Here is a 21,954-nt window from a genome sequence, read left to right as displayed (position 1 = left end):
CTGAAAATACTTCTGTGTCGATTCCGATAAACTCAATGCTGTGTCAATCGGTTCATGGAAACTTTCCCCTTTGATTCGATATTTGTGTTTGTAATCAGTAATTCAAAAGAACAAATTCAGAACGATATTTTTTTATTTATATTGTTAATTTTGTTTATCCGTATGTTACAGTTTTTCTCAGATTATTAGGGAAATAAAATATTTGTACAACATCTTGTGAACGAAAAAAATCAATTTATTGATAGTTCATGCCCGGAGAAACGTGAGAAATGAAACTGACTTGAAAAATACAGTGTTCAGTTTAGAATAAATTCAATACTTACAGGCGGATTCATTTCTTTTATGCGAGAGATATGACATATGACTGGATTTTCTTAAATGATGACACCCTTAATTTAAACACTACTTTTATAGGGTGCGTAAAGTTATAAATAGCTATCAAATATGAAACATTCCTTAATTACTAGATTACGAACAGTAATAAAGTTCAGAAATATGAATGATCACAAACCTGAGTTCAACTTTTTTAATCAATCACAATTATTCATGCTTTCATTTTTTCTTTTTATTTACCAGTTTTATCCAAAACTACTTCTATAAAAAGAGTCATGTTGATCCATGAAACTGCCTGAACATTAATCGTCTGTAAGCTCTCATGAGCGTATCAAACTTAATGATGCTCTGTTGAGTTTAGGTATGGGAGAAAGCACTCAAATTAGAATCAAGCCTAGAGCAACTTGTAACGCTGCAACTCAATGATGTGTTTAGAATGGTCTGTAAATAAGTACTTAATGCACGATATCCGAGAGAGATGCGTAAGTTAATGAGGAAACGATCCCATTTTTTCTAAAATGTAATCTTCGTATTTAATTTTCGTTTTATTTTACTTTAAAAAATTTCACCTGTGATTAGAGTTTGTTAATAATATCCTCGTATCTACAATATTTTATAGTCTATTTCAGAAAGGTATAGAGCAATAAAATGGAGAATTCCGTCAAGTTCGGCTCATTTTTGGTGACGGCCATAGGTGTAGGTCTTGAAATAGTATTGTTTGTAATATTAAAATTTCAAGTAATTGCGTAAGAGAATTAGGAAAAGTATGTTTTCTGGCCTGAAATGTCAATATCGAAAAATTGTGTAGGGATTACTTGGGTGGTAGATTATACAGTTACGTTTTGCGTTAAACAGGTACCGTTTAAACTTTATTAATGCCTCTGCCTAATTCCAACCCTATTTTAGATTCGGCTTTCCGTTTTACGAGTACTTACCGGTACGCCTTTGGCACACTATTTTCAGTGTTTGTGAATGGATAACAATAGGCTAAACCCATATATTGACCCCAACCCGGGTGGTACTACCTGCACTTGATAAAAAGAAAGAAGTTTACAATGAAATGAAATGTCAAACTATGAAAGTGGCTTAAATATTCGTTGGGTCACTCTGTGGTCCCTTTGCATACCTAATGAGGTTTTATTACTCTATACCTTTCTGGAATAAATTATAGATAAACTTTTTTTTTCATACCCCATAGTTGTCAAGTAGAGTAAAATATATTTGTATTGACTGTAAATCTTGAAAATTAATGATATGGGGACCTTGAAATAGTTGAAATTTATAACGAAGGCCTTTTGCTTTACCACCTCCGGTTTTTCTAGTTTATGAGATATTTTAGAAGAAGGTCATTCAATTTCACTTTCTTTTTCCAATCCCACTCTTTAAAAAAAAATCATAACGGAAGAATAAAAACTTTGAAAAGTAGTCAGTCTTCAAACTGTACAACTACTACTTACGAACACGATCGCATACCACGGCTCTTAACCGAATATTAATTTATTCAGTTAATTTCATCGACTTTATATTAAATCAGTATAAATCTAAGATAAGTTGATGATTAGAAACACCATTTATTTGGGTTTCAAAAGAAGGTGTATAGGGATGCTAAGCAATTTGGCGAATGTCTACTAATTTATCCAGACAATTTAGACATTCGAAGTTACATAAATTCCCATCACGCTGAAAATCAGTAAAATTGTTTAAAATACAATTGTACATAAAATTTTAATGTTCTCCATCATTTCCGTTTCCGCAATTTCCATCAAAACGGAAATTGTAGATCATAAAATTATCTACCAAAAACGTATTAATACTTTTTTCCTACAAGCCACTGTTTCTGAGATATACTGATTCAAAAAGTGTCGTATTTAATGGTTTCACTAATATATTTTCAGCAGTAAACATTTCTTACAACATTGAAATGAACCGAGACTTGTTGTGAGTATTTTTAAGAAATTTCTGTTGACTGGTTGGAACCGTCATAAGTTCATCAAATTAGTTATCAATTGACGAAGATGTTGCTTAACTTCGACGATGTTGTTCTGTAGCTTTGGAATTTCTCGTGCAATCTTTATAGCCATTAAATACGACAGTACATCTGAAACATTGTAACTTTTACAACTTTTTGAATCGTTAGATTTCAGAGATGGTGGCTCGTAGAAAAAAAAGTATTAATGCATTTTTTGTAGATAATTTTATGATCCACAATTTAGGTTTGAAGTATTTTCATGATAAGTTTTATAGTTTTTATAGTTTTGCTGATAATCGGGAGAAACTCATTGTTTTGACCCTTAACCTTGAATAATATTTTTTCCATTCACGGAAATGATGGGGAACATTCAAATTTTATTTTCAATTTTAATTTAAACAATTTTACCGATTTTCATCTTCTTGGGAATACATGAAGCTTCACTCTGGTCTAATTTGACCGGACTATAGTACACGATTGTATCTTACAGGAATATGGTGGATTCAACGCCTATTTAAACTATATGGGGATCCGGTAAGCTCCTGATTTTATGCTTCACCCAAGTCAGTCCCTACAAAACCGGAAGAAATATTTCCATAGTTGTTGGCGTTGTTGTTTTTAGTGGGTAAAAATAAAGATCTAGCATGATGTGCTGGTCTTGTTGAAAGTTTCAATATCTTATCGCCCTTATCATTTATTATGCATAGTTCAAATATCATGGAAAATACTGTTCTTCACGGCAATTAGCAATGTTATTTGGAATTTGAAGTGACTGTGGAGGATTTTCTATTTTCTTGGCCTGCGTCATGGAGACTCAGTTATATCAGAGAAACTACCCACAATTTTCACTCTGAAATATTTAATTGAGGTTGCTGTACTTCGAAATTTTAGTTTTCTTTTTATGATTAAATCACATTCACCAATATTTGCAAAGTTATCGGGTTAACTCACACATCTCAAGAGATGGTAAGGTATATACAAACTCCTCGAAAATTGAGTGTTTTAAGAGCACATTATCTTGCTACTTTCTATTAATGGCAATTTGGTTAAAATCTAATCACAATAAATTTCAAATTGTAGCATATTTGCTAATTACTATATAATCTCTAATTGATACCCAATGTAACTTTAGATAAGTCTCATCGAATACAATTGAATGAAATTATTTATATTCAACTTAAGAAAACAATCGTTACTATACAACTCTTATTTAAAATCTTACCGTTCGTTTGTATATAACACGTATCCACAAACTGTCATATGAATCCGATAACAATAGATTTGAGAGACAAAGTAAAGCAGAGAGAATATGAATATCTCTGCCCTAAATCACATTGTTAACTCTCTGTTATATGTACATGAATTTTGTGTTGCAACCCCGTGTTGTCTCCAGAGTTCCGACCATTTGTAAAAATATAAACGTACGTACATCTATTCATCTAATGTAGCGTAACCCCGTTTCCGACCAACGTTTTATGGTCTCTACATATTTTTATCTGAAATGGTAAACATTCCAACGTATGATATGGAAAAGTTTTTTTTATTTATTTAAAGAGGTCAAACAAGTCCACAAAACGTGTCAGAATTTCTTGGGAAGTAGTTTGTTATATTTCTATACGGTATAAAATATTCTCTACTCACATGCTTGGATTCTGAAATTGATAATTTTAGTATATTATATAGAATTTTAGATCAAATTCATGTGAGAAAAAACATTTATGCAGATAGGTAGTGATAATGATTCTGGTTTTATAATAATGAATGAAATAATCTTGCATTGAAGTGCCGTTAGCTTTTAACCTTTTAATCCGAATCAGTTGAAGGAATTTTTGTGAAACCCGTCTTAAAAGCAACGTAACATAATTCATTTATTTGGAAGTTTAGTCATGGAGTTAATATTTAAGATAGAGAGACTTGAATGTAAGTGGCCTTGTACTATTAGAAGAGAGAGGAAGCGTATCTGTTAACAATATTTTACTCATAAAATCAAACCTTGTTATTTTCCTCCTCCTTCGCTACTACTCAAGACTTTACATCTTGGTGATCCAATCAGACTATAATAGAGAAAAATAGAAAGTGATATACCGATGTTCTCTCTATCTCTATTCGGTGTTCAGGACCATTTGAGCAAGCTCTCGAAACTCATTCTATCTTTAATATTAAATCTAAGAGTTTAGTTCTCTTTGGATCTATTCTCGCATCAATGATAAGGAAAATTATGTTAAAATATTAAACAGCTGGAAACCTATTCAACCATAAGTCGGTTAGATTTATACTGCTCGCAGTCCAGAGTTATAAGCTTTATGTGCTCTTTCGTTAATTTATGCCGCATAAACAAAACTAATGAAAAATTTAATGTAATCGAAAGTTTAATGTTTGCTAAAAACGAGAATTATGTATTAAAAAAAAACAAATCGGAGAAAATGAGAAGAGATAAGGAAATGGATAATGCAATATAAGAAATTGAATGAGAATAAAATATAGGAAATATATAAAATAAGTGAATTTGGGAACAATTGATAAAATAAGCGACATACATACAATCAGAACAAGATAGTTATTTATGTAGTATAAACCTTTATAATTGATAAAAACATGGAATGAATGATTTAATACTGATATTTAGGAGACGTAGTGTTTATTCTTTTCTTACTTCAATAAGGATAATTTGAGAATAATATACTTAAGCATTATTTTAGATGATACTATCACATGTTATAAAAGTAATTCGCTCAATGTGTTTCAAAAGCCAAGTACTTCTACATAGACGAGTGTAAACATTTAAACATTTTTGTAAACATTTTTCATTTTCTTTTTTGTTTCAATTTTCTTTTATTTACTAACTATCATAAATCATAAAATCGAAAAATATAATTTTTTGTTTATGAATGTTTCACGAATTTTTAACAGCCTAACAAATGTATATTTTCCAACAAAAAAAATGTTAAATGTCGTCACGGGAGGTTAGATAATACAACTCTCCAATTTAACTGCTTTCCGGCTCTAGCTAGACGGTAGTCACGTACTGCTATAATATGTCACTGAAGTGTACATAACATTAATATAATGAATAGAAATTATGTATGCTGGTGGATATTTTTTCACGCAGGTGACGTTCTCATATGCGTGGTGTTTTTATTTATTTGACACGGAAAAAAACTGTGATATATATATATATATATATATATATATATATATATATATATATATATATATATATATATATATATATATATATATATATGAAAAACGGGGGTCAATCAGGGTTAATGCTGTCCAACACAAATATCAATATAGTAATGACTGACAGAAAACGATCAGCTTTTCTACAACAAATAAGTTACTGTGTGGATAATTAAAAATTTACTCATGATTCAAAAATTATACTTTCTCCATGCTAAGTCTTTGGTTTATATTTTTGCTGTGTCATGATGATTTAGGTTCTAAACGGCTCATACCAGAGCATCATTTCAATGAAAAAACTGACCCAGTGGTCAGCAAAATGCTTAGTATTCATAGATGTGAGAAGAAGTAATCTTCGCTGTTAATATTAACGGCCTAGCCAACGTCGTTCTCAAATAATAATTATGAACGGATGACTCCGTAAGCTTAAAATACATATCAAAGAATAATTTTTTTTCCGAATTGGAACTCATATGGATTTATATCGTCCTAAATTCGACATTGAACCATAGATGGACGTCATTGCTAATGATTATTTTTCGAGGAAGATAAGGGTCAAAATCCAATTGCTCTAGAGTATTGAAGAAACATCAAAATATAGGGTCGTTCATCTTCAGATTCTAGGTTAGTAGTACTAGAATTTTCTACGATGTAGGCGCAGTAATAATGAAAAATTTGTTGGGATTTGCAAAATTTCATGTTCTGGTAAGCCTTCTATTTTTGTACACACTCACACGAACACCTGGCGATGTTTTCGGCAGAAATGGAGATTTGTTGACATTGATTATATATTTACTGAATCATTGCACTTAATTTGTGAAGTTTTTCTGGGGAGACGATTATAGGGAGTGCAAAAGCGCGCGGTAATAAAGCATCCATTTTGATAAAATAATTTTTTCATTTGTTATTATAAGGTATTAGGATTGGTCAAAACAGAATTGGCAGATTGAATGGATGATAGCCAAATTAACTTCAACATTGTGGTTGCTTTTAACTGTCAAATGTTGGAAAATCCTTTTCAAGACATTTAAAAAGTTATAGAAATTGAAGGATCTTTTTTAGATTCGCTAATTGAGAAAAATTGAAATTTGGAAATATTTGGATATTTTCCATTATTGAAATTGAGTTTTTATGAATTGGTTTAATATCACTTACATTATTCGAAAAATATTAGACTTTCATTCTTTCTCTCTAATTGCATTAAATACATATTTTGATCATCCAGCTGGAAGCTGACCTGTTTTCTTAAAGCATATTGTCATCCTTTCATTTTTGTGTAAGCCTTTGAGAACAATTTTCTACCCTTATAATAACTAGTCACACTCAATAACAAGGGTTGTAAGAAACAGTCACTCTTCGAGAACGATATTGAGAGGGAGATTTTTTTGTCTTTCTCACAGAATTATTATTTTATCAATTCAATTCGATTCTCTTCGCATGAAATTATGGATTCATTTCTATAGTATCATACGCATTGTTATTTGATGAACACCGTCATACTAATTTTCAAAAAATTTCAAGAAATTGCAATTATTACATAATATTTAAAATTGTCGCTGCTACCGGAAAAATCGAGGCAGGGGTAAAAAGAAACGAATCAATACTTCAAGAATTGGTGTCAAACAAATACTGCTACTGTAAGAAAATTGGCTTTTGGTAAACTTTCTCCAAAAATCTTCCATGCTAAAATTCACCTTTTTCATAGAGGAAAACATAGATATTTCCAAGTATCCTAAGCTTGAGTATTTAAAAAAAAAGAATAAATCATCGTTAATTTGACGTGGTTGGTAAAATGAAGAATAAAAGGTATTTCCCATGTTTGCAATCGAATTTTTATGAATAAAGGGTGTTTCTTCAGTAAATAAGATATACATTTTTTACTTACGTCCAATCCGATTTGGACCCAAAATTTTAAGTATTCAGAAGAATATTTTATATTTCATTTATTTTATATTCATACAATGGAAAATAGTTAATAATAAGAAAATTTAAAGTTAACACAAAAATAATCTTATTCAAAGTATTACCAAGTTAGCAATGCACTAATACCAACGTTAAACCACCGCATCGTTTCATTTCTGTAAAATCTTCTGTGTGTAGAGCTCTTCTCGACATCAGAAATGTTTGCATTTTTTTTTATTTATTTGAAAAGCCAGAGCTTAATTTGCCAAGTAATGTGATATGGGTAGACTCGAATACTTTTAGTCAAAAATACTTATCCAAAGTGACCTGAGGTACGGCGTCGTTAAGTTGAAGAAGAAAGCCATGGGACCATTTCTTGGTCGCTATGTCCGCACATCGTTCCACTTTTTTTCATTTGCTTTCGAGGTCGAAGAGCTTCTTAATGTTTTTTGTAATTCACTGACTCATTTCAAGTCAAAAATCGCTTATATCCCTTTCTTCAACTAATGAGAGCTCTCACCACCTCTCTCCGAGCGCTTTCTCATCAACGAACGCTACCATGTTCATTTTCGTCTGTTCAGTTGCCGTTGCAAATATCGAGAGGATGCATATAATAGAAGAAGCTTCCGCTATTACGGTATCCGCTATCCATTACTATTTATATAATACGTATCCTACAAAAAAATCAGTTTTTAAACTTAATCATATGCTGCAACAGATTTCATAGAATTTTGCATAGGTTTTCTCTGTAAGTTGCCATCAAATAGTCCCTCTGTTTCCTCATTTCGTCCAAAAAAAATCAGTCTGCTCCAATATCCCAATTCAAGCATTATGCAATTTTTTTTCTTTATGAAATTGATGACTTGGCTCCCATAGTATGGGATCTGTTTGATATATTTCTAAAAAATTTAATTCGCTTTCATTGTTGCGTATATTTAATTCATTACTGTAACATCATAATGCATTCCGCACAGTTGTTACTTGGACATTGAAGAGCTGGAGAGTGTACATACATCAATGCTATCGACTCCCTCGCGAGACATACTGAAACACTTTGACTCTGGTACGATAAACAGGCACAGGAGCGAGAGTGGGCGAGATACCACGAGACTTCTTTGGTAATTGTATTATCTCCAAACAAAACTCAATAGGAGTAAGATTTTGTTTCTTAACATGCAATGCGAATAGGCTATATCTTCAGACTGAAGAGAGACTAAAAATGGTCTCTCAATACATAAGGATATGAAAGATACCAGTTGAAATAGATACAGCGTAACTGATAACTGCTACAAAAATTATTTCATCGTAAGTTATGCTCACATCTGTTACCTATAAATGTATAATCTCATTTTCCCAATTTTCAATTGTTTATTTGATTTGTTGCATTTAGATTACTTATACGAATACATCGAATGAAAAATGTAACTCAATTGACTTTACATATATAAATGTTGATTTTATTACATGAATCTCCTGACACGAAGGGACAATTCTAAGAATCCCTAAAGAGTCCTATAGGGCCTTCAAGCCGACTTTAAAATAAAATGTTATTTTTCCATCCAAAGCGAAAGTTGGAGGACTTCAATTCACTGCGGAATTTTTTAGGGTGAAAGTGTGCTACATTGAGTTATAGCTAAAAGATTCCATCTTGCAGTATAATAATTTGTCATTGTCGTGGTGGAGAAGCAGAGACGGAACATGTACAGTTTTAGGGTATTAGTCGTCTCATTTAGCGTGTTTATCAGAGGCAGCATGAAATGCTGTTTTTATATTTGAACGTTTTATTTTAATAACTTGTAAAATTTCCAGAGAACGTGAAAAAAATGTTGTTTTTGAAAATAAACTATTAGCCTTTTCTACAATTTTTGTTTCCTTATTGTGGTGCTACCAATATATGTAATAATTTAGATATGAATTGAAGCTTAAGTACAATACGTCTTAATAAAGGTCACTTATGGTTTAATCATTTTTTATCAATATTTTATAATTTCCATACTCTTTTTGAGATGTAGCATTGTTAACTTCGCCTATTTTTCATCTACAAAATGTACCGGCATTTTAACATCTCCAATTATAGTTTTTATAAACTCCATTGTACAGGATGTTTCTTCACTGCTATGAGCCTTTTTTTACATTACTATTTAATATGATACTTTGTAAGAGGGTTTGTGAAGCTTCTACTATTACAATCCAACTTGTTGGTGAAATATGTTTGCTCATCATATGAATATAATTTCTATTCGAAGATTTTCAAGGTACTTACTATTAAGTTTTTTCGAAAGGTGAATAATTTTATTGACTTTTGTGTTGATTGCTACCAAAGAGATTAATATCCGTCCTGAAAGGCAGAAAGCATCCCTTACGTAGGTTTTGTGAAAGTGTTTTTCTTCTTTGGGGTTATTCCTTTTTTCTCCTGGTTTGATCTTTTCTTTGTGGTTCGTGTTTTTCTTTGTATCTATGAAGATAAAATGCTTAGCAGACTCAATACAAATAAAAAAGACGTCAAGAGTAGATTAACTTGCTAAAGCTATCCCTACTCAAGATTTTGCCGATCCAAAGTTTGAACTGCACCCTAATAGATGATCCCTCTTCTTTATTATTTTTGGTGTATTCACTGCTGGTCGTGGTTCAGTTGTTTTCTCGACCTTGGATACCTGAAGTATCCTTTCTTTGTGTAGTTCATCAGCTCTCTAAGGTCTTGGAGTCTTCTCCTGGCGGTTCTCTCTATTAGTACTCCTATTTTCTTCTAGTCTAATACTCAGTGAATTTATTGGGTCCTAATGTTCGAAAAGCCTCTCATTGCCTATTTTAGACTAACGGGCTTGTTATATATATGGGATGTAGTGGAACCGCATTGGGAAGTTTCAATGGAATCATCTAATTTCGGTGATTTTTGAAATCTTTATTTGAGATATTAAGGGTTTTAAGAATAGAGTACGCTGCAATAAAGGGATAGAATCAAATTTTTCACGAATAATATATGTTATATCATATTTTCATAAGAAAATTCAAGGTAAAGGGCGTCCAACTTACTGTTTTGAAAATTGAGTTATGAATATATGAAGGTTTAGAAATGCTATATAATGTAGGTAAATAAAAAATAAATACGTAGATGGAAGAAAGTATGTTGTTTGTGTGATACAGACAGAAAATTCACACACCTATTATTTCGTATCATTTCATAATTCTGTCAAATTTGGCATGGGATGGTACCATAGCGGATCAGAAACTTTCATTGTGATCTTATTATTGAATACAATGTATTTCTAAGTGAACATTTGTCTGTACCACCAAAGTCTTTAATAACATATGTTACACTTGTCTTAATTGAAGCACAGAGACCGAGATTGTTGAAATATATAGGTATAATTACTGAGGACAGTTGGGTATTGAAAAAAAGAAGAAGGAAAGGAAAAAACAGTTGGAGAAGGCTAGGAAAGCTTTGAGAGAAGTGGGAATGATAGACTGGCAAATTGAGGCAAAAACGAGAAAAAGAATGAATATATCTGATGGTAATAAAAAGTGAAAAAATCTAAGAATGGAGTGTTAAAGATCATTGAACATGCATTAGTATATTTTATCATAAAGTATAACTAGTGAGAAAGAAAGTAAAAAAATATGTATTGAGTATGTATCTCCCGTTCTAAAGTTACTTCCTATAAAGGACGCGTTGTACTTCTTCTTTTACTTTTCTTAAGACATACTCTTGTTTCTTCTACTATACTTGAGAAGTAGATGTCCATCTTCCGTGCCATTTCTTGAAAGGTCGGCCGAAAAGTCTAGGAGAAGTTGGTTTCTCATCCTTTGCCCATTTAGCCCATCAATCTACGTCATTCTATCGACGTGGTGTCACCCATATCGTCGTCTCGATCTCCTGAATCGTACTATATTCTAAATTCTCAGATCTGTCAAAGCATAGGTCTTATACATATGTGAATCATCCTCGTTATGGGCTATCAAGATTACGGCTATTAAATATTTTATCCATAATAAAATTGAACAAGAATGAGCTTTTTTATAACGTTTATATAATTTACGAGTGTGCTGTGCTCCCGAAGTATATCAATGATGTTGGTTATTTGAAATGTATCAAGATTGACAAAACAAAGAAACAGTGGTTTTTGATATTAAACGAATTTTTGCATCATTTGTCTGATGATGAAAATTGCGTCTATTGTTGATCTATATTCTCCGAAGCCATGTTGTTCTTCGCTTATATTTATTCTATTAATTACTTATTTTATGATGATTTTGCTCAGCAGCGTACTTACGCTGTTTAGCAAAGAAACAATTCTATAATTTTCTGGATCATTTTTCTTTTTGTATATTGGAATTGTGATGCTATTTTTTCAATTAGTAGGTAGTTTTTGAGTCGAGATAATTTTTTTATCTCGACTATCTGATCGTAGGTTCCTCGTACTTGAATATTTCGTTAACGATTCGTTCAGGGACAGTGGTTTTTCTGCTTTTCAATTTTGCTGGTGCCTCATGTAGTTCTCCGTGTGTTATGTTATTTCCCTGTTAGTTCCTCCTGTGTAGTTATTGTCTGTGTAATCTTCGATATCACTTGCTCGTGATGCATGTAGGTCTCTAACGTACGTTTCTGATTTCTTTGATGTGTATTTGTAATTCTTTGTTGACTGCTCTTCTTCTGTCTCTTAGTTTGTTCCAAATTTCCTTTTCCTCCATATAGGTCATGTTCCATATTAGCAAAGAAATTGTCCAAGTACGTCTTGATTATTTCTTTTATGGCATAATTTACTCTGTTTTTAGCCACTCTATATTTTCTTCTGCTCTTATATTTGATGTATGCTTCTTTTTTGCATTGCTTATATTTTTACTCCGTCTGTAAATAATTCTCTTTTGTTCTCCTTTGCGTTTGTGCTCCACTTCCAATTCCGAGTGCTTCCGTGGTACTCTTTGTTATTTTCGTTTGAATCCTTTTCCACATTTGCTCGGCATCTTTTTCATACATTATAAGGTTGTAGGCCATTTTTTAGTTTAATCTATTTGTTGTGATTCTCATTTGTATCAGACAGAATTGTATTTCTAAACCTGGAGTAGAAATCTCATATTATAAAGATCTTTCTTTAGGTATTTCATTCATTACGGCTGCAGTTCTTTAAAAAAAAGGTAGTGCATTCTTCTTTAGTTTTTTTTGTATCTACTGATGAAGAACGTTTTCGTTGTTTCATCTTTAAGAGATATTACTTTTTATGTATTTCACTTTATCGATATCGTTTTCAACATTATCGTGTATTAGGATGCCCACTAGGGCTTGTGCTCTATGGCTCTTCTCTCTTTCGCTATAAAACAGTATATAGATTGGGAAACTTTTCTTTTTTTTTCCAATCCCGATAATGTACATATTTCGATAATATCTCGATCTCTGCTGTTCCATGATAATATATTGCAAATTCCAATTCGTATTTTTTGCGATTTCCATAGTTGTTTTTTCCTTTTTCTCACCGTGTCGTTACCCTATAAAGCCCATCAGGTTTCCGAGGTTCTATTAGTAGTACTTTGAGCATTAAATCTCTATTACAGTGGGTAGGTTCCTAGCCGTGTCCACCAACTCTACTCCTTTCTGTGGGCTTGAGACCGGCTACAGTGCCCTTGAAGCCACTCTATTCACTTCAGGCTGAGAGCATGAAGTTAAACTAACGTATCAACTAAATGGGACTTTCTCGAATCGTTTGTTTACTACAATATGAACTAGTCACATTCTCCTGTATTTCTGTAACCATAGATAAACGTTTTTCGTAACTTTAAACAATGTAATATCGATTTGTATTAAACAATGTGTTTAATCCTTACAGAATAGACAGATCCTTTTTTTAAAAATTGCTCATTACATCGGTTAGATTAATCTATCCATCATGCAGCTTACAAAACTATTCATATTTGATGCATAATTAATTATTGTACTGCTCTCATCTAATGATTATTCTCAGCAACTAATATACATACATCACAAATGAATTACGTAAGGTATCAATGAATACGTTATAGCTATCATAGATGATATAGACCCTTCCTTTATAACAAACTTTATTTAGAACTATCTCCTCAATGTATTGTTTGGATATGCTCAAAGAGATGTTATTATGTGGACATAGATGTCGTATATCTATGTATCTATCATCTCCAACAATGTTGCTGTCGCTCTACCGCCGGGGCAACTGTTATTAACTTCATTTTGTTCATTATTCTTTGCATTCCTATTTGATATAAATTAATGATATATCATAAAATCCAGAATTAAATTTGAATTGAAAATGAGAAAGATACAAACTCACCTTTTTCCAGATGTACATATTTCATTATGATTCCTTCGTTTTAATGACATCGTCTCGGACTTCATCCGAAAAAGAAATATTTGAATACTTCGCATGAGGAAACTCAGAAAAAAATTATAACAACCTTTAAATGCCACATGTTTGCAAGCTCAAATCAGATGTTTTTTCTAATATCATCAAATATCTATTATGTTGATAATATTATATTTGATAATTATGATGTTGTAAAAATTGACATTCCTTGTTCATTGAATCTCGTTCTGAAAGGAATTTTATCAATTGTTCTTCATCTTAATGGAAAATATGACAGGATTGAAATAAATAATATAGTTAAATGGAATTTAATAATGGGAAATAGTTTTAATATTCAAATAGTTGATTTCAAAGTTCTATGCACAAGTTTCAGTTAGTAGGAATTGGGACTGAGAAATATTAATGATTTATCTGAATATGTGAAGTAATTTGTACAATCGAGGAACCAGTTTAGAATATACGAGTACACACAAAAACGGCGAATGTTATAGGTGTGTATCGAGTTATTTACCATAATTTGGCATTTCCGTCAATAAATATATAAAAAAAATTAGAGAAAAGTTATAGGTAGGTATACTATATCAACAAATTTTTTTAAAAAACGAAATATATACAGGGTAAAATATTTTCACTTTATGGAGAACAATAAAAACAAAAAAGGTGCTGTGAGACAATATAAGTCGTTGTATTCTGACTATCTCTGAGTAAACATAAATTTTTGATTATTTACCAAGTAAACTAAAAGAAGCGTAGGATATGGCACTTAAAAACACTATTTTCCTGTAATTAATATTTTTTTTATGAAATGCCGAGAGTTGAAAGTATTTTATTAGAATACGTATACATAAAAACTTATCTTAGAAAATGGTTCACTGAAAATGTCACATGAACTTGTAATATGGGATATTTCAAAATTTCCAGAGTACTGAGAAGGAGCCAGTATACACCTTAAATATCTCGTGGAAACCAAAAGCAGATACAAGGTTTTCATTAGTAAGAGTATTCAAGAGAAAAAAGAAAAGTAAATGAGAAAACAGAAATCTATGAAACGAAAATTCATGGACTAAAAATTCCAGATCTGTTAACATATGATATCGCATTATTGATAAAATTATTGTCTACTACATATTAACAGGAAAAACATGTTTAATAAAACAGTGCCAGAGATAGCTCAGCCCAGGGTTGATCGTACATGCGACTTCGCAGGCCGTATCTAATTTTATAAATGAAGCAAAATACTTATGTATATTAATGTCTTTCTTGACAGCAAAGCTTGAGAAATATCGAGAGTAGAGCAAAATATGATGATCCATTATTTTCTAGTATTTATACATATTCTTAATTAGATAACAAAATTCGTGATAGAGGCTTCCATAGTAAAAGGCTTCTTTGAATATAAATGCTGTGCTGTATCAGATGCAAATTTCTCTCTAAATGAAAGATTTACCTTATTATTTGGCAGCATAGATTTAGATATTAAGTTACAGGTACATGAGGAAGAAAGTACCGTCAAAGACGTATACAACTTTTTAATGGAATTGATTCAGTCAAAGTTCTTTTTCCTGGTGAAAAGAAGCCAACCGAAATATTGGAACTTATAGTCAATAGCAGAATCAAGAATTTTCTCAACCGTACTTGACTCTGTGACAGGCAAAGTCGCAGTAAACTAAAAATTATAAAAAATTACCAATAATAATAGGAGTCAAAAAAGGCTGACGGATTTGACCATCGTCTCATTCTAAGTAGAATTAGCTCAAAAAATTTATTTCACTGAAATTATCAACAAATTTTCTTCGCAGAATGTCAGAAAGGTTGATTCTAATTATAAAATGTCTATTTTTTTTTCTAAATTTTTTCAGTAACTTGTTAGTCTTCAATCATTATAACGTTGCTGGCTAAAAAACAAACTGTTAGTCGTAGTTTTATAGTTTACTTATCGTTTTGATGGGTATATGAGTTTATGTCAGCGATAAGTAGTTGTAAGAATATTGAGCCTTCTAAAGAGGGCAGTCGACATCCTAAGATCGGCCCAGGCTCAGCATTTAGAGCTAGTGTCTGCTATAGATTTGAAACAAATTTTGACAACACCCCGCATTCCATGACCATCATTTCCGATAGTACAAAAAGGTTTTTTCTGAAGAATGGTATCCTCTCAGTTAAGCATATGTAGGAGAATTGTAAACCAGAGTAATAGACGTTTATATTACCAGCGTATACCTACAGATATAAAGACACTAACTATGAGGATAATTTACCAATTGAAGCAATTGAAAATATAAGATTTCAATTAAACTGGTTGACCTGAAACTACTACTCCCAATCATCTCTCACAGTTCTCTTAATAATACATATGATAGAATACAAATCGACAAATATGAAGACACATTTTAAGATGCTTACACTCGTTTGATCTAACTAAGACTGAAGTTTTCCAATAAGAATATTAGAAAAATATGAGCATTGTTATAAATTGTAGTAGATAAGGTAGGAAAACGATGTGTTGGGACAGGGACAAAAAGTATAATGTATCCTGTATGAATACCTTGATGAAATTTGTTTTTTTTTCTGTTCGTTATAAATTGAATGTTAATGTGATATTTCAACATATATGTAATAAATTTTGAACACACAAAAGGGATCTATGTACTTATCTAGTATTTATTACAAAGTATTGCTGCATACACAGTATAGATAGTAAATTCAAATCATTACTTAGAAAAAACAAATAAATATTTATTCTACTAAATTAAATGGGTATTCAGAATTATCTTTCAATTCTTCAGCATGACACATTCTAATTCCGCAATTAAAAGTATCTATGAGTTTCAAATCTTCTTCGGATAACATAAAATCAAAAATATCTATGTTTTGTTTCAATCTGTCTGGATTAGAGGATTTAGGAATTGGTATAGTACCCTGTTGGTACACGTAACAGAGTACTACTTGTGCAGTAGTCTTCCTATATTTTTTCCCAATAGATAAAAGCTTTGAATCTTCCAACGATAGCATCTTATCACCTTCTTTAGCCCAAGGACGAGCTGGAGAAGCCAATGGAGAGTAAGCCATGATCTCGATATCGTGGTCTTTGCAAATTGTTATTAATTTCTTTTGGTTGAGAAAAGGTGTCACTTCTATCTGATTCATAACGGGTTTTATAGAACATGACTTCATGATTCTGGCAACTTGTTCAGAATTGAAGTTCGATAATCCAATACTCTTTACCAGACCAAGACTGACACAGTTCTCCATGGCTTTCCATGTCTTGCAAAAATCATATTCGATGTTTTCTGAACCTTTAAATGGCAAACTGCTGTCGAATTTTTTGCAAATGGTAGCACAAGGCCAATGAATCAAATACAGGTCAATATACTCGAGTCCCAAATTCTTCAACGATTCCTTACATGCAGGAATAACTTTGTCTTCTTCATGAAATACGTTCCAAAGTTTTGTAACTACGAATAGATCTGCTCTGGTAACTGTACCATCTGAAATTTTTGCTTGTAAACCTTCACCTATTTCTTTCTCGTTTCCATACACCCAAGCACAATCAAATAATCTATAACCAATATCTATTGCTGTTTTTATAGTTTCCTTTGCTTCTCCAGGAGCTGCTAACCACGTTCCAAGTCCGAAGCTGGGACAATATGTTCCATTATTCAACTTTTTTAGAGGTACTGCCATTTTATTATGTCTGAAAACGAAATGGGCATTTGATAAAATGTGATTACCGGAAAAATAAAAAGATATTCCATCAATTTGAATTAATTTTCAAAATATTTTCAAATATTTAACTCGGCAGGAATCATGGTAGAAATGTTGCCATGAATTCTGAAATTATATAAAATAAACAAGCACACCTACATTGTAATGTCTGTTGAATCTTTATAACAACTTTTGCGAAAACAATTCTGAAAAAATAGTAAATACTGTTCAATATATTGTAATTAAACAAGAAAGAAAAACGCCATTTAAGGAAGGAAATCCAGAGTGGTCTTTCAGAGAAGCTTACTTACGAAAATGTTTCTCTGAACTTGAAAAGTATTTAAAAAACAGAATGTTTCCGATATTTTGAAATATCCTGTAAGAATATTCCATGGTGATAAGCCAAGTTTCTCTATACGTACAAAACAGGAAAGTTTCTAGCACTAAAAGGTTGGAAAAATTTAGAAGAAATTTAAAAGGGTAACGAAAAAGAGACAATTACAGTGTTGAAAGTGTTTTCCATAAATGGGAAAACTGTGTATCCAATGGTGGTTTTTCCATATGTTAGGTGGTTGATAGCATACCTTCAGGTACTTGGGTAAATCTGAGAGTGGCTGGATGCGTAAGAATATCCTTTACGAGTATGTGACGAATGGTTTGAAAAAGATGATATAACGAAACAAGTACTGTTACTGATTGACGGAGATAATTCTCATTTAACGATGGAGTTGAGTGAATTTAACAGGAACAATGGGATAATATTCTACGCATTACCTTCCAATTCTACTTCTAATACCTAACCAACCTGAAAGCAGCTCACTACCAAATTCTATTATCGATGGTTTTATGAATTGCGGATTGTATCTAATTAGTCCTGATGCTGTTGACTATACAAGTGTGTGAGAAACCGAATCGAAGATCTGAATATGGCTTTGGCTGCTCATTGCGAAATATCAAAAACAAAACAAAAAGTATTATTTAAAATGCAGAATAAAGAATTGACAATGTCATTCAAGAACTTCAGGCAATAAAACATTGTATACCCCCGGCATAGAATATGAAATGTATGAGATAACTGAAAAAGGATTCTAAGAAAAAGAAAAAACTAACACTGAAGAGAAAATGGAAGATGATTCCTTATTTGATCTGAGTTTGAATATGAACACAGAAGATGAGTGAATATGATGTGGAAACTGATAATAAACTGTGATAGTAATGACAATATAACAGAGGTACCAAATGTAGAGTCAAGAGGTGATGTTATTCTTTCAAAACCTGTCACTAATGATCTCATAGAAGTTGATAGATGAAAACTGTGATAACTTAGAAGATAGTCAAGTAATAATAAGCAAAACGCCAGAAGTAGAGATTTATAGTTGTGAGGAAATCGAGATTTTATAAAATATAACGATGAATAAAGCAGAAGATAACCATATTGATACTCATCTATTTTCGTCAAATCGTTTGAAACCAAAGGAATAATCAAGGAAAACATCAAGAGATACAGCTCCAGCAGCAATTTCTTAAGTATTCTACAATTTACCTGAGGCAGAAGCAGGAAAAGAAGCCAAAAGAAGAAGAAAACAAGATGGAAAGATGAATGAGAGACAAGAACGATGTGCTCAGAAGAAAATTGAAAAAAAGTTGAAGAAGAAGAAGAAAAATTCCAAATCAAAAGGCACAAGAGCGGTTAAATGTAAAGAAAAATGTGATACATGTAGTGAACAACTAGATAGCGATGTCGAGGACGATTAGTTGAAAATGTTGGATGTGATTTGTGTCCAAGATGGTTCCATGTCAAATCTACCCAATTTTAGTAACTCTTCATGAGAAGTAGTAGGTAACCTATAATTTAAATGTGATTTATTTAAGTGTTCTAAGAAAAAATTTTTGTCCTCTATAAATTTGTTCGTTATTGAAATATAGCATTTTGAATAAAATTATAAGCCCGTTTGTTTCTGGCTGTATTCTGGAACACTCGTGGCTGACAACTAAAGTTTCTCCAATTGTAACTTTAAAAATTTTCTTCAAATCTGTATATGCCAAATACAAAAAAGCCATTGCAGTTATAAAAAACTTAGATGTGATAAAATTAAATTACTGAAATCGTTAGACTTTGAGTTTTACTCCACTTTTTTCTAATATTTGAAATTTTGAATATCGATGCAATGACTACAGCTTTTTGAAATAATTTTTTTTCATAAAGTAATAATAATATCAATGATATCCAGCTCATGAAATTATTATTTCCTTATACGCAACGGAGGCTAATATATTAAATTATAGTGTAAGTGAATAATAAATTTGAACAGTTTTATGAATTCGACCTTGGGAAATTTGACACTCAAACATCTCTGTAAATGTACGAGGAAATTTAACAGGTATATAATAATCAAAACAATTACTATATACATTTATTACATATTTTATTAATATATCCGAAATATACTACAAAAAAGGTCCAAGTTTTTTTGTTACATTGTATATGTAACTCCGATTCCTAAAAACATAATAATATAAACAAATTACCTGAAAATAGATGCAGTATTTTGTTCCAGAGCAATTTGTATATGTTGACCTTAACCTACTATGAATACTGATAGTGTAGAGACGATGTAATAAGTTAAAGTAACTCGATAGATTTAGCTAGAGATGGAGTGAACTGTTCAAAAACGAATAGTTATTTTTCGTTTCATCAATACAAAATTTAAAGATAAGCGACTTTGAAACATGAGCAGTGAATGAATGTCCCTCTATATAATAATGAATAGAAACAGAAATAATTAACTAGTTATCGATTGCTCAAGTTCAAAAAGATCAAGGAATGTTTGTATTACATTTGAAATAAGTTTATTATCACCATTAGATTAATCAAGAAAATTTTTCAACAGAAGTTTCTCTATTGATTAAAATTGAAATTGACAAAACAAAATTATATCTTGTCTTTTTCTGGTCGCTATCACCTGCTCAGTTTTCCATATTCCTTTTACGAGGTTTGTCTGAGAGTTTCCTGGTTTAACAAAGAAAGAAGAATTTTTTTTTACATAATCATTCTTATTTTTCATAGCTTATACGTGTTTTCAGCGATGCTGCTTCCAAATAGTATTTGCCGTCTTTCGTTGGTGGTAGCCATATATGATTAATACTGTGAGTGGGTAACCAATTCGAAATGGAAATATTTTATGAAAGTTCGATACTCAGTGTTTTCAGTTTCCATTTACATTGATAAGTGCTGACATCTTTATGTTTAGGTTGAAAACATTGCATACAACCCTCATATTCATAAAAAATAAAAAATTTGAGATGGGAAATCATGAAATAACCAACATAGAATATGTTATTTCGATTTCTTAATTAATTGGATGGTGTTATTTTTCTGAAGCAAAAAAATATTTCATTTCAATGTATCTAGTCATTATTAGTTTTGTGATAATCGAGTAAATGTTTTAAAAGAAAGTAATTTGAAGCGATTATAACAAATTCGTTTAAAAATTTTTTAATGAGAGTGCCAGCCTCAACTATTTTTACAGCCTATTTTTATAAGTAAAACACTATTAAAATAATGGAGCATTTGTAATCTCTAGGTCTATCACTACTTTTTCTACAGTTGAAGTTATACCTCGAGTATGTTTGTATGAAATATCATTTGTACAAATATAATGAATATGTTCTGTTCTTGAAGCTTCTTTTTGTATCAGCAATATCTACTACAATTTTTTGAAATTCTCTTCATAAAGGGAACATAAAGAATACAGTTAGTTGTTCGAACAATTCTTTAAAAACATCAGCATTCATGTTCTCATGGTAGTGATCGGTACGAGTAGATTCGAAAGACAATAAAACACTTCTAACAAAACAAAACCGTTTGAGTGTATCAGTCTGCGCTCCGTCTCTAATGGATTCCAATCAGTAGATGGATTATTTAAAAAGCTTGTCTTCGACTTCATTTTGCAAAATTTTGGTTATATCTCTCCTCTACCCATGCTTCGTGTAAATTAAATATTTATCTTCTTTGGCTTTTCATTTTTTGTTTGGTCCTTGGGTAATTTCTTCTCCATAATACAATAATTCTCCTATCTATTGAAGTAGACTTTCTAAAATGCTTTTTCCAGCGAAAACCTATTTTTCAAAAAAGTTTTCATTGTGCTCTTGGGCTCAATTGAAGGTTATTCTTATCATCTCAAACCGTGCTAAGAACTTTGTCTACTCTCGAAAATGCTTTTCTAAAAAAACCGCATACACTTTTTTTGGAAATTTTGTTTTTACTGGAGCTTCACGTGTTGTTTGTAAAAACTATAAAAATCGTAGATTACTCAACACCAAGCGTAGGTACTGCTAATTCCACTGTATCATTAACACATTCACTCAACTGATTTGGTCAAATTCATCATTGAAGTTTTTTCATTAACCTTTTTTTGGCGTTTATATGGTCCTTCCAAATTTACAATCACACTGGAATTCACAATAAACTACACTATACACCTTGTAAGTTGCAAATTGAATTGTTGAGAATACACAACCTGCTTCTTCTTA

At 31.5% G+C, this 21,954-nt stretch overlaps 2 protein-coding genes across 2 annotated transcripts in view; both read right to left on the bottom strand.

The window, feature by feature from the left end:
• LOC130445422 (chaoptin) overlaps positions 1–21,954 on the bottom strand; it is a 360,273-nt gene that overhangs the window by 6,005 nt on the left and 332,314 nt on the right. The gene's annotated exons all lie outside the window — the stretch shown is intronic.
• Positions 16,360–20,050, bottom strand: LOC130445414 (aldo-keto reductase family 1 member B1-like). Its single transcript, XM_056781020.1, has 2 exons — positions 19,951–20,050; positions 16,360–17,410 (listed from the first exon to the last, which is right to left on the bottom strand). Exon 2 carries the CDS (start codon positions 17,398–17,400, stop codon positions 16,453–16,455), a length of 948 nt encoding a protein of 315 aa, XP_056636998.1. The 5' UTR covers positions 17,401–17,410; positions 19,951–20,050; the 3' UTR covers positions 16,360–16,452.

Source organism: Diorhabda sublineata, chromosome 1, assembly GCF_026230105.1.
Source record: "Diorhabda sublineata isolate icDioSubl1.1 chromosome 1, icDioSubl1.1, whole genome shotgun sequence".
Lineage (NCBI taxonomy): Eukaryota > Metazoa > Arthropoda > Insecta > Coleoptera > Chrysomelidae > Diorhabda > Diorhabda sublineata.
The sequence above is the reverse complement of the archived record's forward strand: the minus strand, read 5'-3'. Positions and strand labels throughout refer to the sequence as shown.

Excerpts from the sequence above, each read along its gene's own strand:
- LOC130445414 (XM_056781020.1), bottom strand. The coding sequence starts at position 17,400 with ATGGCAGTACCTCTAAAAAAGTTGAATAATGGAACATATTGTCCCAGC.